At 42.3% G+C, this 16016-nt stretch overlaps 1 protein-coding gene across 1 annotated transcript in view; it reads left to right on the top strand.

Moving 5' to 3' along the window:
- Nucleotides 1–16016, top strand: part of pacs2 (phosphofurin acidic cluster sorting protein 2) — a 257934-nt gene that overhangs the window by 226230 nt on the left and 15688 nt on the right. The window contains exon 18 of the mRNA XM_041214574.1: nucleotides 5848–5956. Coding sequence (XP_041070508.1) covers nucleotides 5848–5956 — 109 coding nt within the window. The remainder of the gene's footprint in view (nucleotides 1–5847; nucleotides 5957–16016) is intronic.

Here is a 16016-nt window from a genome sequence, read left to right as displayed (position 1 = left end):
TCCAAAAATAAAAATCACTGAACCTAACAGACATGGTCAGTCTGTAAGAACCTGTGAGAGAGAGAGAGATAGAGGCAGCAAGTCTCAATTGTTAACCATGCAGGATGCAGGCGGGAGCTCGTGCTCAGATGGAAAAGATCAAGTTCACAAGGATTCAAACAAAGCTGGAAGATTTGCCTAGCTTTGGCTAGAGAGAGGGACCTCCAATTTGTCCCTCACCGTGAAACTCAGTTTGTGTAGTTGAAATTACCCGGCTGGAAAAGGAAGAAGCAGCTAAGAATAGTTTTAAAACAAAAACAGAATTACCTGGAAAAACTCAGCAGGTCTGGCAGCATCGGCGGAGAAGAAAAGAGTTGATGTTTCGAGTCCTCATGACCCTTCGACAGAACTTGAGTTCGAGTCCAAGAAAGAGTTGAAATATAGGCTGGTTTAAGGCTGGGTGGGGGGGGGGGGGTGCGGGTTTGCAGAGAGAGAAGTGGAGGGGTTTGGTGTGGTTGTAGGGACAAACAAGCAGTGATAGAAGCATTTCATCAAAAGATGTCACCGACAACAAAACAAAAGAACACATAGGTGTTCTCACTTCCTCCAAATAAAAGGTGTGGCTATGGGTACTCGCATGGGCCCCAGTTATGCCTGTCTCTTTATGGGGTATGTGGAACATTCCTTGTTCCAGTCCTACTCCGGCCCCCTTCCACAACTCTTTCTCCGGTACATCGATGATTACTTCGGTGCTGCTTCATGCTCTCGTCGGGACTTGGAAAAATTTATTAATTTTGCTTCCAATCTCCACCCCTCCATCATTTTCACGTGGTCCATCTCTGACACTTCCCTTCCCTTCCTTGACCTCTCTGTCTCAGTCTCTGGTGATAGACTGTCCACCAATATCCATTACAAACCCACCGACTCCCACAGCTACCTCGACTACAGCTCCTCACACCCCGCTTCCTGTAAGGACTCCATCCCATTCTCTCAGTTCCTTCGCCTCCGTCGCATCTGTTCCGATGATGCTACCTTCAAAAACAGTTCTTCTGACATGTCCTCCTTCTTCCTTAACCGAGGTTTTCCACCCACGGTCGTTGACAGGGCCCTCAACCTTGTCCGGCCCATCTCCCGCGCATCCGCCCTCACGCCTTCTCCTCCCTCCCAGAAACATGATAGGGTCCCCCTTGTCCTCACTTATCACCACACCAGCCTCCGCATTCAAAGGATCATCCTCCGCCATTTCTGCCAACTCCAGCATGATGCCACCACCAAACACATCTTCCCTTCACCCCCCCTATCGGCATTCCGTAGGGATCGCTCCCTCCGGGACACCCTGGTCCACTCCTCCATCACCCCCTACTCCTCAACCCCCTCCTATGGCACCACCCCATGCCCATGCAAAAGATGCAACACCTGCCCCTTCACTTCCTCTCTCCTCACCGTCCAAGGGCCCAAACACTCCTTTCAGGTGAAGCAGCATTTCACTTGCATTTCCCCCAACTTAGTCTACTGCATTCGTTGCTCCCAATGTGGTCTCCTCTACATTGGAGAGACCAAAAGTAAACTGGGCGACCGCTTTGCAAAACACCTGCGGTCTGTCCGCAAGAATGACCCAAACCTCCCTGTCACTTGCCATTTTAACACTCCACCCTGCTCTCTTGCCCACATGTCTGTCCTTGGCTTGCTGCATTGTTCCAGTGAAGCCCAACGCAAACTGGAGGAACAACACCTCATCTTCTGACTAGGCACTTTACAGCCTTCCGGACTGAATATTGAATTCAACAACTTTAGGTCTTGAGCTCCCTCCTCCATCCCCACCCCCTTTCTGTTTCCCCCTTCCTTTTGTTTTTTTCCAATAAATTATATAGATTTTTCTTTTCCCACCTATTTCCATTATTTTTAAATATTTTAAAATCTTTTATGCTCTCCCCACCCCCACTAGAGCTATACCTTGAGTGCCCTACCATCCATTCTTAATTAGCACATTCGTTTAGATAATATCACCAACTTTAACACCAATGTGTTCTTTTGTTGGTGACATCTTTTGATGATCTGTTTCTATCACTGCCTGTTTGTCCCTACAACCACACCAACCCCCTCCACTTCTCTCTCTGTCTCTCTCTCCGCACCCCCCTTCCCGGCCCCCCCACACACACCTTAAACCAGCTTATATTTCAACTCTTTCTTGGACTCGAACTCAAGTTCTGTCGAAGGGTCACGAGGACTCGAAACGTCAGCTCTTTTCTTCTCCGCCGATGCTGCCAGACCTGCTGAGTTTTTCCAGGTAATTCTGTTTTTGTTTTGGATTTCCAGCATCCGCAGTTTTTTTGTTCTTAAGGATAGTTTTAGACTGGTTCCTGGAGAATAGTGTCTATTAAATGGACCGGTTATATATAATCATGGAGGGAGATTTTCAGTCATTTTAAATGTTAAAAGTGGGAATCTTTTGTATAGTTTAGAATATAAGTTGCCTACTGCAATAGTGTTTAGTCAATATTGCTTTTAGTTTGTTTGTTAAAGTGAAAGTCTTAAAACTTGAAACCTTGTCATGTGATCCTTTCAATCATTCACTGGAAGTTCAAATTTCCTTTTTTATTAAAGTCATCAGTCTCTACGAGGATTATAACAGGTGCCTCTGACAATGCAGTGCTCCCTCAGTACTGTACTCAAGTGCTGACCTAGACTTTGTGCTCAAATAGCTGCAGTTGGAATTCAACTCACTACCTTCTGATTCAGGGGAAAGAGTGCTATCATTAGGTCAAGACTGACTCTTGGGGCCATTTGTGCAATCATAGCTCATTCCTGTAGCACAGTAATTCTCATTTAATTGTATTGGAATAATGTCTTTGCTTCTAGCTCTTTGCTTGGTTGGGTTATTCTTTGAATTAAAGCATTTATCTTTTTACTAATTTCTGTTTTAATGTAGTGCTTAAATGTGATGCCAATAAATCATGGAAACTAGACTCTGAACTAACCAACATAACTTGGCGCAAATGAATGGTTCAGTCTCTTAGCTTTCTTAGTTCACTGGATATTGATAAAATAGATTAGTCCCAGGTCTGTTCTTTGGTTTGATGACCACGATATTTAAAGTGACTGAAACATTAATCTTTATTACACATTGTGGGCTTCCATGTATTTTGGCTTTGTGACTCTGTTCAGAAAGCGCTGATTGTGTGAGTGTTGCACTTGTTTCTTCTGACATTCTTATTATACATATTTATACATATCCGTTAAAAATTAAATTCAGTATCTAGCACGTTTCTTTGAAAGCTCTGAAGTCCCTTTTATTTCTGTTGATAGTGCTATCTTAGGTATTTTCAATAGTAACAGTATCACTCTGTGTGACACACAGTAGCTGCAATTTTATAATGAGACTCTATCACCTTTTGCACAACCTGACCATCAAATTCCCACAATTCTCTCAATATGCTTTCTGAAAATTATTTTCAGCTGCCATATTTGTTCCTCAATAACTTAAATTTCAAATGTTCAAAATAACGGCTGAAACAATGGAAATTACATATTTCATGATAGCAGTGGCATTTATCTGTTGTTCTTCAATGCTGTCATTTTTATTTGAAGGTATTAGCCTCTCCCAAAAGCTTGGCTTGGAGCTGATATTTTTGCCCAAGAGTTGGGTTCAAGATTTGAGGATTAGGGATGCATTTTAAAGTTAAAGCTGTCAAAGGAAAATGGAAAGTTTAAACTATGCATTTTTTTCCTGTAAGAGAGCCATACAAATTGGAACAGAATGCCAGTGTAGGTGGTGGGACAGGGTATAAAGAAGTTCCAGTTGGGGAAAGTGGGTATAGGGTGATTGGTGTAAGAATCATAATACATCTTAGGGCAGACATAGAAGGGTAGGTTAAATGGGCAATTATCTCATCCAAAATCTCAGCAATTTATTATGTGACTATTCCAACTGCAGCATGCTTCTGAAAATTGTTCTGGGAAGATTCCCTACCCTGTAACTCAGGAGCAAATTGTAGCGCTGTCTGCTGCCCCTGCGAACTAATCACATTTGTGATCGAACTTGTATTTTTCCTCTTTTTATGGCTTAGTATTGCACCAGCTGTTGCATTCACTAGTGCTGTCAGAAATATCTTAATACAATTTTTCCAATTGTAGAACAACCCTTTGATGCTTAGTGGGTTATTTTGACAAAATCAAATGATTTTTTATTTATTTTTTCTAATTGCATTAACCTAATGCCACCTCACAGTGACATTTATACAGTAGTTAGTGCACATATTGTTGCTGCACAGGTTAAAGATGATCTGTGATTCAAGATAGCCTTCTCGCCTGTGTGTCAGGAGGTCTTGGGTTCAAATTCCACTCCAGAGACTTTAGTACAAAATATAGGCTGACATTCCAACAGTAGCGAGGGAGTGCTGTGGTATTAAAGATGTGCCATCTTTCAAATTAGACATTAAACTGATGCTCCAATTGCCCTCAGGTGGATGTAAAAGTTCCTATAGCACTATTCAAGGAAGAGCAGACGAGTTCCCCCCAATGCCATGGCCAACATTTATCCATCAGCCAATATCAATAAAGTAGATAGCAGTTTGCCAAGCCTGCTCCAACAACACCTTCCAAACGCTTTACCCCTTGCATTTTGAAGGACAAGGGCAACAGAAGCATGGGAACACCAATACCTGCAAGTTCCCAACCAAACCACACACCATCCTGACTTGGAACTGTAATGCCATTCTTTCATGTGAACATGCAAACATCCAAATTGGAGAAGTAGTAGTCCATTCGGCCCCTTAAGCCTGTTCCTCCATTCACTAAGATCATGGCTGATCTGTTTCAATGGCAACACTCTCATCTGTGTGTCAGGAGGTCTTGGGTTCAAGTTCCAATCCAGAGAATTTAGCACAAAATCTAGGCTGACACTTCGCTGTCGCTGGGGCAAAAATCTGAAAGTGTGATGAAATATACTCTCCATTTGCCTGCAGGAGTGCAGCTCTAACAATACTCTATAAACTCGACACCATCCAGTAGCCTGATTGATCAGCACTCCTTCCACCATGATGTACAGTAGCAGCAATGTGTACTACCTGCAAGATGCACTGCAGCAACTCACCGATCTTCCTTTGACCACACCTCCCAAACCCGTGACCTCTACCATCAAAAAGGACAAGAGCAGCAGGTGCATGGGAACACCACCTGCAAGTTCCTCTCCAAGCCACACACCATCCTGACTTGGAACTATATTGCCATTCCTTCACCTTTGCTGGGTCGTAGGCCTGGAACTCCCTTCCTAACAGCCCTGTGAATGTACCTACATAAAATGGGCTCCAGTGGTTCAAGAAGGTGATTTACCACCACTTTCTTAAGGGCAGTTACTGATGTGCAACAAATGCTGGCTTTTTCAGTGATGTTCACATCTGATGAAAGAAAATAAAACACGTGAACTCAGCAATTCAAGAAAGTGACTTACCACCACTTACTTGAGGGCTGCTAAGGATGAATAGTAAATGCTGGCCTTGCCAGCAATACTCACATCTGATGAATGAGTAAATAAAATAAAATAATCAGGTCATAACTTTATTGCTGTTAGTGGGAGCTTGCTGTGTAGAAATGAGCTATGACATTTCCTACATTGGAACAATGACTGCATTTCAGAAGTACTTAATTGCTGAGTTATCCTGAGGCCTTGAAAGACACTAAATAAATGCAAGTCCTTTTTTTTTGCTGTGTGTAGGTATCCATTACTACATAGCACCTCTGCTGGAAATTTGTTTACTATTTTTTCTCTTTGTTTCTTTTTGTGAATGTAGTTGTGCTTTTGTGAAAAAGGTGAACTGTTATTAATGGAGCTAATGACCTGTCTAACCTGTTGATTGTATCTAATTACAGTGCAGGAAATACCGGATGTTGTCGCTAGAGTTACCCAGTATATCTCCAATGCAAATATCTCCCACCAATTACCTATAGCAGAAGCTATGTTAACTTACAAGCAAAAAAGGTATAGCCATCATTTTCACACTGAATTGTGGTTGAGTTTCTCTACAGTCAGAGGACTGTTAGCAAATGATATTCTGTGACAGCAACAGATATTTTCCATGGAAATAGATGAATTGCCAAGGTCAGCAGGTAATGCTAATTGAGATCATTCAAGTATGTACATAGGTATTAATCACCAGGGATATAAAAATAGTGCACATTGTCACAGAAATATTTACACCTTACTGACCATAACCCAATCTGTTGCTCTCACTGCATACCAGCCTCTTTCATGAAATGTTATGAAACCCTCTGTTATAGCATTGCAATTGTTATAAGCCAACTGGACTTTGGTTGCTAAATTTTCTTTTAATTGTATGCCATCATAGGTAACCTTTTTTCATGGCATACACCTCATTATAATGCAGAGTACTTGGCTGTGGAGAGCTGTTAGGATGGCCAGTAACTTGCACCTGTTTTGTTTAGGTATATCTACAGTAAAGAACTGGACCATGATACTTAACAATGGGATTGTCTCAGCACTGACTACCTCTTCCAAAATTAAACCTCTTAAAAAGATAGAGTTAAGTTTAACATTTTGTAATTTTTTTTTGCAATATTTTTGTCCAAAAGAGGGTGCTGCTGACTTTGAGAGAAAAGTCATAGTCATTAGCAAAAGTGTCAGAAGGAAGAGTTACCAAGCCCCACAGAGCTAGATTAGCATTAGTTGAGATACAGTTAGTAACAGAAGGCAATGGAGGATTAGTTACTGTGTGACAATGTAAGAGAGCTGGATTAACATCAGTTAGAGATACAGAGATGCTCAGAAAGAGAGTACTGAACAACTGTGTAAGGGAACTGGATTAACCTCAGTCGGAATGCAATCAGTAGCAAAAGGCGCTGGAGTAGCAGGGTTATTGATCCTGATATAGACAGATATTGACTCAGGAGGCGAGAGGAGCTCTGTGCTTACCTTTTCAACAAAAACTTGTAATTAACAAAATGAAATGTCTCAAGGCAGTTTATCGGAGCATTATAAAACAAAATTTGACACCAAGCCACAGAAGGTGATATTAGGACAGATAGCCAAAAGGTTGCTCAAAAAGAGGTAGGTTTTAAGGAGCAAGGTACAAGGGGAAAGAGATCGAGAAAGATTTAGGGATGCAATTCTAGAGCTCAGGGCTGAGGCAGCTGATGGCATGGCAACCATTGGTGGAGCACTTAAAATAAGGTCCATTCTATTCAATTCCCACAGCTGCGCTAAGTCACCCCTGCATTACAGAGTAATCATAATGCTTTGTAATTGGTCTTGATAAGCAAGTAGTACTGATGACGAGACTCTGGAAGTAGTTAAGATTGCCGAGTAAATTCTGTACTCCACCATGTTGCAAAACCCGTCAGCAAATAGTCTTTTTACAGGAAGGTATATGATAAAATACTTGCATTCTTTTCTGTGATAACCAAGTGATATTAAAGCAACCTGAGATTATAGTATTTATGGTTTACCCTTAAGTTTATGTGTGTGGCTATTATTTTAAAATTCAAATACCCTTTTCACACTGGCTGTAGTTAAAGTGCCAACTTGCACAGGTTGCCTAAATTTTTTTTCAATTAGGCAATATGGATTTAAGACAAATGCAGTTGAAGTATGCTATACCAAAACAGCTGTTTGTAGCTAAGAAGCTGCAGTAAAGAAGTTTGAATGGATTTTCCACCAATTGTTTTTCAAGTGAGCAGGTTTTATTTATAGTGTTTAATGAGTTGGAAGCAGTGTCTTGGCTACAAAGCTACACTTTGAAAACCAAGTCAATTTGCTGGATGCCAACAAGACAATAGTTCAGCTTAAAAGAAAGATCAACTTAAAATTGTATCTGATTCAAGGTACTGTTCGCCTGACTCCCTTACAGGCTTCTGAACTGTTAGAGCCGAATATTCTACCTCTTCCTCCACCCAACCACCACCACCACCACCACCACCACCACCACACACCCCCCCCCACCCCCCCAAAATGTCACCACTGAATTGATCCTCTGTGTGGATATTCCCTTTGTTTCACCAGCAACCTGTCAGGAGTTGAATACTGGGGCAATATCCTTGTGCCTCAGATGACGCAGACAAGCCCAATGAATTCTCCTTCAAGGGCAGTGCCCATGTTGCAAAATGATGCCATTGTAGATCTCCAGCCTCGTGATCCAGCAACAGATAGGTGTACACAAGTTGAACTATTGTGTTATGCCAAGCTAGAGCTTCCAGTAGATAGAATGGCATTGTAATCAAGAGACATGATAAAATGGGCATACTTGCATTTGAAAATGGAAATGTTCTGAGTCTAATGTTGAGCAAGGTCTATTTTATCTGTAACTCTTTGTAATATCTGCATTTGGTCTTAATCAGTACGGAATATTAATCCCTCATGTAATATTCAGGCAGCTGTAATATGCACTTGAGTTGTCTTTAATACTCAGTTGTCAACAGCCAGTGAGGAAGGGGTAGGCCCTTATATTGATACAACCCTCAGTTCAACTTGTTCCGTGTAATAACTTGTGATTTTTGTTTTCTTGTGGTTGCTTTCAATAAAGGAAAAAGAGCTTTCATTTTGATTTTAACATAAGGTACCAGAGTCTGCTTGGGTTTTAATTTATATATATATATATTATATATATATATATATATATATATATATACATATATATATATATATATACATATAATGCTTTGTTGATATATATTTAATGCCAGTCTTTTCTTCTCTTCTTGGTTTAACATAGTTGCCTGGAATGATAATTGGATTAAGATTGTATTACTTAAAATTGGTGATTTGGCCCATCTGCTGGAGCATGTTAAACTTGGAGGGTAGTGTACACTTGTGGTACTTTTTGTAAATATACTTGCATGCTTGAAAGAAATCATTTATTAGTGTAATACCGGAAAAATAATCTGCTATACAAGTTAATGCTTTATCTGATCTTGCTTATATAAAGTGTTATTGCATCTATTTTATCCTTCCCTACATTAATGACCTCTAGAGATATGCTGATAAATCGCAATACATTACAGTTCCCTTAATGTCACTCTATTGTGCTTCCATGTCATCACCACTAAACATGACAGAATCGAATACTAACACAGCACTGGGAAATCTTCTGCTCAGGATATGGTTGGCAAAACCAGCATTTATTATCCATCCACAGTTGACTTTGAGAAGGTGGTGTTGGGCTGCCTTCTTGAACATACAAATTAGGAGCAGGAGTCGGCCACTCACCCCCTTGAGCCTGCACCACCATTCAATAAGATCATGGCTGATCTAATTTTAACCTCAACTCCACATTTCCACCTACCCCCGATAGCCTTTCACTCCCTTGCTTATCAAGAATCTATCCACTTCTGCCTGAAAGATATTCAAAGACTCTGCCTCAACCACCTTTTGAGGAAGAGAATTCCAAAGTGTCTCATCCGTCTGAGAGAAAAAAAATTTCCTCATCTCTGTCTTAAATGGGCAGCCCCTTATTTTTAAACAGTGGGCCCTAGTTCTAGATTCTCCCACAAGAGGAAACATCCTTTCCACATCCACTCTGTCAAGAGCCATCAGGATCTTGTATGTTTCAATCAGGTTGCCTCTTACTCTTTTAAACTCCAGTAGATACCAGCCTAGTCTGTCCAGCCTTTCCTCAGAAGACCATTCTAGGTATTAATCTAATAAACCTTCTCTGAACTTTTAATGCATTGATATCTTTCTTTAAATAAAGAGAACCATACTGTACACAGTACTCCAGATGTGGTCTCACCAATGTGCTGTATAACTGAAGCATAACCTTCCTACTCTTGTATTCAATTCCCCTTGCAGTAAATGATAACAATCTTTTAGCTTTGCTAATTACTTGCACCTGCATACTGACCTTTTGCAATTCACGCACTAGGACACCCAGATCCCTCTGCATCTCAGAGCTCTGCAACCTCTCACCATTTAGATAGTATGCCTCATTTTTTAATTTGGCCTGCCAAAATGGACAACCTCACATTTTCCCACATTATACTCCATTTGCCAGATCCTTGCCCACTCACCTAATCTACTTATATCCTTTTGTAGCCTCCTTATGTCCTCAAATTGCAGTTCATGTGGTGAAGGTACTCCCAGAGTGCTGTTAGGGAGTTCCAGGGTTTTGACTCAGCAATGGTGAAGGTACTGCAATATATGTCCAAGTCTGCATTCTATGAGATTAGAGTCATAAGTCATTATGGCATGTAAGGAGGTCGTTCAGCCCATCTAGTCTAAACCAGCTCTCTGTGGGCAATCCAGTCAGTCCCATTCCCCGTTTTATCCACGTGGCCTTGCAAATTTATTTCCCTCAAGTGCCCATCCAACTTCCTTTTGAAGTCATTGCCTCTGCTTCAACCACCCTCATAGGTAGCGAGTTCCAGGTCATTACCACTCTCTGTGTGAAATGATCCTCACATCCCCCCTGCATCCCTTGTCCAAAACTTTAAGCCTGTGTCCTCTAATCCTTGACCCTGCAGCCAATGGGAACAGCTTTTCCTTGTTTACTTTCTTAGATCTTATTATTATCTTGTACATCTCTGTCAAATCTCCCCAAGGACAACAACCTCAGCTTCTCCAACCTAACCTTGTGGACTAAGAAATGAAAGAATTCAGTGTAGGTTGTCAGTGGAGCAAGAGTTGACACTGTAGAAAGCATTCAAGATTGTGTAAAGCATAGAAATGGCAGAGAAATAAGCACATTCTAATAATGGCAAAGTTAAAATAGTAAAGTCAAGGTATACTTGCTTTCAAGCATGTTACCGCTGTAATGGAATATGGCATAATGCAGAACCCTGTAAGTGGAAAACTGCTGATTGTTGCTACTGTGAAATATAAGACACATACAGTGTGCATGTAGATCAAAGGCTGATCACAGTAAAGCAGTACCGCCAAGAAAAGGGCATCACGAGGAGTATACAGACAAGTTGCGCTTGAAAATAAACAGGCAGTTTAAAAAGACGCATTACTTGGAACAAAATACAAAAGTAGTGCGAGTCCAGACGAGGAAGAAAGTGAAACTAACAGTGGCAATGCAGATAAGCAATTGTATTGCATTCAGTCTGATCTGAAACTAGATGAAGGACTAAAAGTTGGCATTGCCTTAAATGGTAAAATGGTTGAAATAGAGGTTGACACTGGAGCATCAGTTTCTATTGCTTCAGAGAAGACATGGGAGAGGATTTTCAAGAAACCCTCCTCCAGCTTAGCGCCTACACTGGTGAGCCTGTGAATATACTTGGAAAAATGTCCATTCAAGCTAAATATGGAGATCAAATAGCAACATTGCCACTTATCATTGTGTAAGGGGATTATCCATTGCTTATGGACAGGAACTGGCTAAAAGAAATTCGGCTGGACTGGAATAAAATAAATAAAGTGCATTGCAACCCCATGCTACAGTCCATGTTAGATAAGCATACTGATGTCTTTAAAGGAGGTCTTGGAGTTATTAAAGACATTGAAGCCAAACTTGTTCCAGAAACCTGAAGCTACTCCAAGGTTCTTCAAACCACGTTCAGTTCCCTACTCAACACAACAGAAAATTGAGCAGGAACCAAAACGACTTGAAAACTTTCAGATAATTGAGAAAGTTGATTATGCAAGTTGGGCAGCTCCAGTAGTCCGAGTAGTGAAGGATGACAGGTCCATCAGAATATGTGGTGACTATAAAATCACCATTAACCCTTTCCTGGAAGTGCATCAGTACCACTACGGAAAATTGAGGACCTGTTCGCTGCTCTGTATGGAGATGAATTACTCACAAAGCTTGACCTATCACAGGCATTTTTGCAAATGCAGCTGACTGAAGATTCCAGGTAGTATACAACCATCACCACACAGAGGTCTATATCAATACAGGCAACTACCGTTTGGAATTGCATCATCACCAACCTTATACCAGCAGGCCATGGACAAAGTACTGCAGGGCCGCCCTGTGTAATCTGCTTCCAAGATGACATGCTTATCAGCGGGAAAAGCCCTCCAACTCATTTAGAGAATCTAGGCAGGGTCCTGCATAGTCTGGAAAAATATGGCATCCACTGTAAGAAATCCAAATGCTCATTCCTGAAGCCCTCAGTGGAGCACCTGGGACATGTGATCGACAAAACTGGCTTCTCAACCTCACCCAGAAAGATGGAGACAGTTGTGAATGCACCATAGCCCAAAAATGTTCGTTATTGGGACTTGTGAATTACTACAGCAAGTTTATTTCCAATTTGGCTACCAAGGCAGCACCACTGAATAATCTGCTGAAGAAGAATGCAAAATGGGATTGGTCACAAGTCTTTCAAAAAAGTTTCAAGGAACTCGAGCAAGAGCTCACTTCTGCTGAAGTCCGAGCACATTTCAATGACAAGTTGCCCGGCGGCCTGGCTTGTGCTACACCTGGTTATGCTGTTGAAGCTGTCATCTCCCACATGTTTCCTGATGGCAGTGAAAGGTCCATTGCATACGCCTCACGCACATTGTCCAAGACAGAAGAAAATTCTGCCCAAATTGAGAAGGAAGCTCTTGGACTTATCTATGGAGTCAAGAAGCTCCACCAATATTTGTATGGACGTAAATTCGAGTTAATGACAGACCACAAGCCTTTGAACTGGTTGCTTAACCCGAAGTCTCAAACCCGGCCATTTGCCACTGCATGCCTATAAAGGTGGGCACTGATCTTATATGCTGACCAGTACAAAATTACATTTCGCTCTACTGAGAATCATGGAAATGCAGACTTCTGCTACAGCTCCACAACCCGAAGTGAAGTCACTGCTTTCGATATGAACCAGATAGCCATGTTACCTGTTAAAGCGGATCAGATTCAACTTGAAATGCAGAGGAATGCTGTGCTTTTCAAAGTTTACCCATGCACAAAGAAGGGTTGGTGTGTACCTCAAGAAGTGACTACTGAGCTTAAACCTTCCTACATGCGTAGATTTGAGCTGACACTGCAAGGCAGTTGTTTGTTATGGGGAATCAGAGTTGTTATTCCTCCAAAATTCCAAACCCGAGTGTTAGAAGAACTTCACCTCAGTCACCTGGGAATCGTCAAAATGAAAGCATTAGCTTGTCTACATGTATGGTGGCCACACCTGGATAAAGACATCGAAGGCATGGTCAGTGATTGCCTTCCATGTGAAGAAGTGGTCTTCTCCCGCGTCTGCCCCATTACATTCGTGGGCTTGGCCTGACCACCCATGGCAGAGACTTCATGTGGACTTTGCTGGACCATTTAGACAAATGTTCCTGATTGTGGTGGATGCCCACACAAAGTGGCCCCATGTTATTCCCATGAAGTCAACTACTTCAGCAAAGACCATTGATTCTCTCGGAACGTGTTCACTACTTTTGGATTGCCGGAGCAGATTGTGTCTGACAATGGCACACAGTTCACATCATGTGAATTTCAAACATTCCTGAAAAACAATGGGATCAAGCAGATTCTCATATTGCCTTACCATCCATCCTCAAAGCGGAGCACTTTTTCCAGACATTCAAAACAGCCATATCGAAGGGGAGGACGCAAACAGATTGGAAGTTGAAGCTGAAGAACTTTTTGATGATGTATTGTAACACACCACATTCAACAACAGGCATATCTCTTGCTGAGATGATGTTCGGAAGATGACTGCATACTAGAATGGATTTGCTATGTTGGATTTGAAAGGAAAGATTGGTTCAAGACAACTTGATCAGAAAAGGTCACATGACACAAGTAAGCCAGCTGGTGAGTTTAATCTTGATCAGTCTGTTTGGGTCTGAAGTTACTGTAGAACACCAAAGTGGTACCTGGGAAGAATCATCAAGCATCGAGGGCCACTGACCTATGATGCTGAACCTTCCTGTGGAATCTGGAAGAGACACACTGATCAGATTAGAGAAGCCAAATCTGGGGAACCAAATTTCCAAGAATCTCCAGACACAGTGGAAGATTTCTGGGAAACAAAACATCTGCTCCAGCTGGTGAAATCCAACTTGATGCAATTGACAAACCTGTAGCACCTGTAGCTGCAACTGTTGAACCTGAACAGAAACAAGTGGAGCAGCAGAACCTTCCATTTTTAAGCAAACAATCTGAGATACCTAAGCCAACACTCCTCTCTAGACCAAAGCGAATCTACAAATCGCCTGACCGATTTGTTTCAGCTAAGTGGGGAGGAGATGTGATGTTTGTGCTTAACATTTATGATTTTTTGTAAAGTGACATTTTAGTTAAAAAGAAGTGTTATATAAAAAAAACCTGCCAGTCGGATGTGCTAAGTCCCGGATGTATCGCCCTCCAGTGTAGAATAAGGAATAAAGGAATACAGAAAGCTGAGGTTCAGAAGCTGATAGCTGTGTGTGTATTCTTAAATATTAAGAAGTGACAAAACACTTCACTTGAGGACAAGGACTACCCACAGAGAGCGTGGCTAATGACACCCATGCGACAGCCTCAGACTGCAGCAGAGCAAAGGTATAATAGGGCTCATGTTACAACTCAGAGCTTGGTGGAGCAGACCATCAGGAAGCTGAAAATCAGGTTCCGGTGCCTGGATCAGTCTGCTGGAGCCCTGTAATATAGTCCACAGAGGGTCGTGCATTGACATTGCCTGCTGTGTCCTTCACAATCGAGTGCTGCAACGGAGAGAGGAGCTGCTGAGGAGCTGGAGTTCTCCTCTGATAGGGAGGATGTCGATGGGGATGCGGGTAAGGAGGCCTTCAAAGGCAATGATGACAGCAATGAGCCCCTCGCACTGGCTAGATGAGGCAGAGCATTCGGGAGGTCCTCATAGCTGCTAGATTTGTGGAGGGTGATGACGACACGCAGTTAAGAAGGCAAATAGTATGTTAGCCTTCATTGCAAGAAGACTTGAGTACAGGAGCATCTGTTCAGGGTCTTGGTGAAATCACACCTTGAATATTGTGTGCAGTTTTGGTCTCCTTACCTAAGAAAGGGTATACTTGCCATAGAGGGAGTGCAGCAAAGATTCACCAGACTGATTCCTGGGATGGTAGGATTGTCGTGTGAGGAGAGATTGTGCTGACTGGGCCTGTATTCACTGGAGTTTACAAGAATGAGAGGGGATCTCATTGAAATGTATAAAATTCTGACAGGGCTGGACAGACTGGATGCAGGGATGATGTTTCTTCTGGTCTAGAACAAGTGTCACAATCTCAGGATAGGGGTTAGGCCATTTAGGACTAGATGAAGAGAAACATCTTCACTCAGAGGGTGGTGAACCTGTGGAATTCTCTACCACAGAGGGCTGTGGAGGCCAAGTCGCTGAGTATATTTAAGAAGGAAATTGGTTTCTAGACTCTAAAGGTGTCAAAGGGTATGGGGAGAGAGTGGGAGTATAGTGTTGAGATACAGGATCAGCCATTATCATATTGAATGGCGGAGCAGGCTCGAAGGGCCAAATGACCTACTCCTTCTATTTTCTGTGTTTCAATGTTTCTATGACATGCAGTGAGGAGACACCATAGATCCTCACATTGCATCTATGAACGTTTGACTCCAGTTTAGCTTATGGCAGAGCACATACCCTCTGTCATAATGCTCCTGTCATGGAGGTGCAGTGAAGACCCTAATAGTCGCTTGATTGCAGAAGGATGATGATGACATGCAGTGAAGACACTCCATAGATTTTCACATAGCCTCTGAGAATGTCTGACTCCTGTCTGGCCTGGGGCAGCTCGCTTGTGCTCTGTGATCAAGGTAATATCATGGTGACACAACCATGAAACTTTAAAAGCACCTGATCCTTTGTCTGCCTTCAGCACCTGACCCCTTCAGGGGCACAGAGTCACTGGTCACAGATGCTGAAGGGATGGGGGCCAGCCCAACCTTAAAGGTGCTGAGAGCACACAGAGAAAGTGATAGAACTTTGTGACATCTGCCCATGTGACATCTGCCCACGACATTCTGGCAGCAATGACGAGCACCATCGAGGTGCAGGCATCAGTAATGTTTCCAGGGAGTGTGAGGCCAGGCCATCATTTAGGTCTGAAGGCTGCACAGAGCACAGGGAAGAGGCCCTGGACTGAGACAGCTGCCTTTAATTGTGCA

This window comes from Carcharodon carcharias, chromosome 20 (assembly GCF_017639515.1).
Source record: "Carcharodon carcharias isolate sCarCar2 chromosome 20, sCarCar2.pri, whole genome shotgun sequence".
Classification (NCBI taxonomy): domain Eukaryota; kingdom Metazoa; phylum Chordata; class Chondrichthyes; order Lamniformes; family Lamnidae; genus Carcharodon; species Carcharodon carcharias.
The sequence above is the reverse complement of the archived record's forward strand: the minus strand, read 5'-3'. Positions and strand labels throughout refer to the sequence as shown.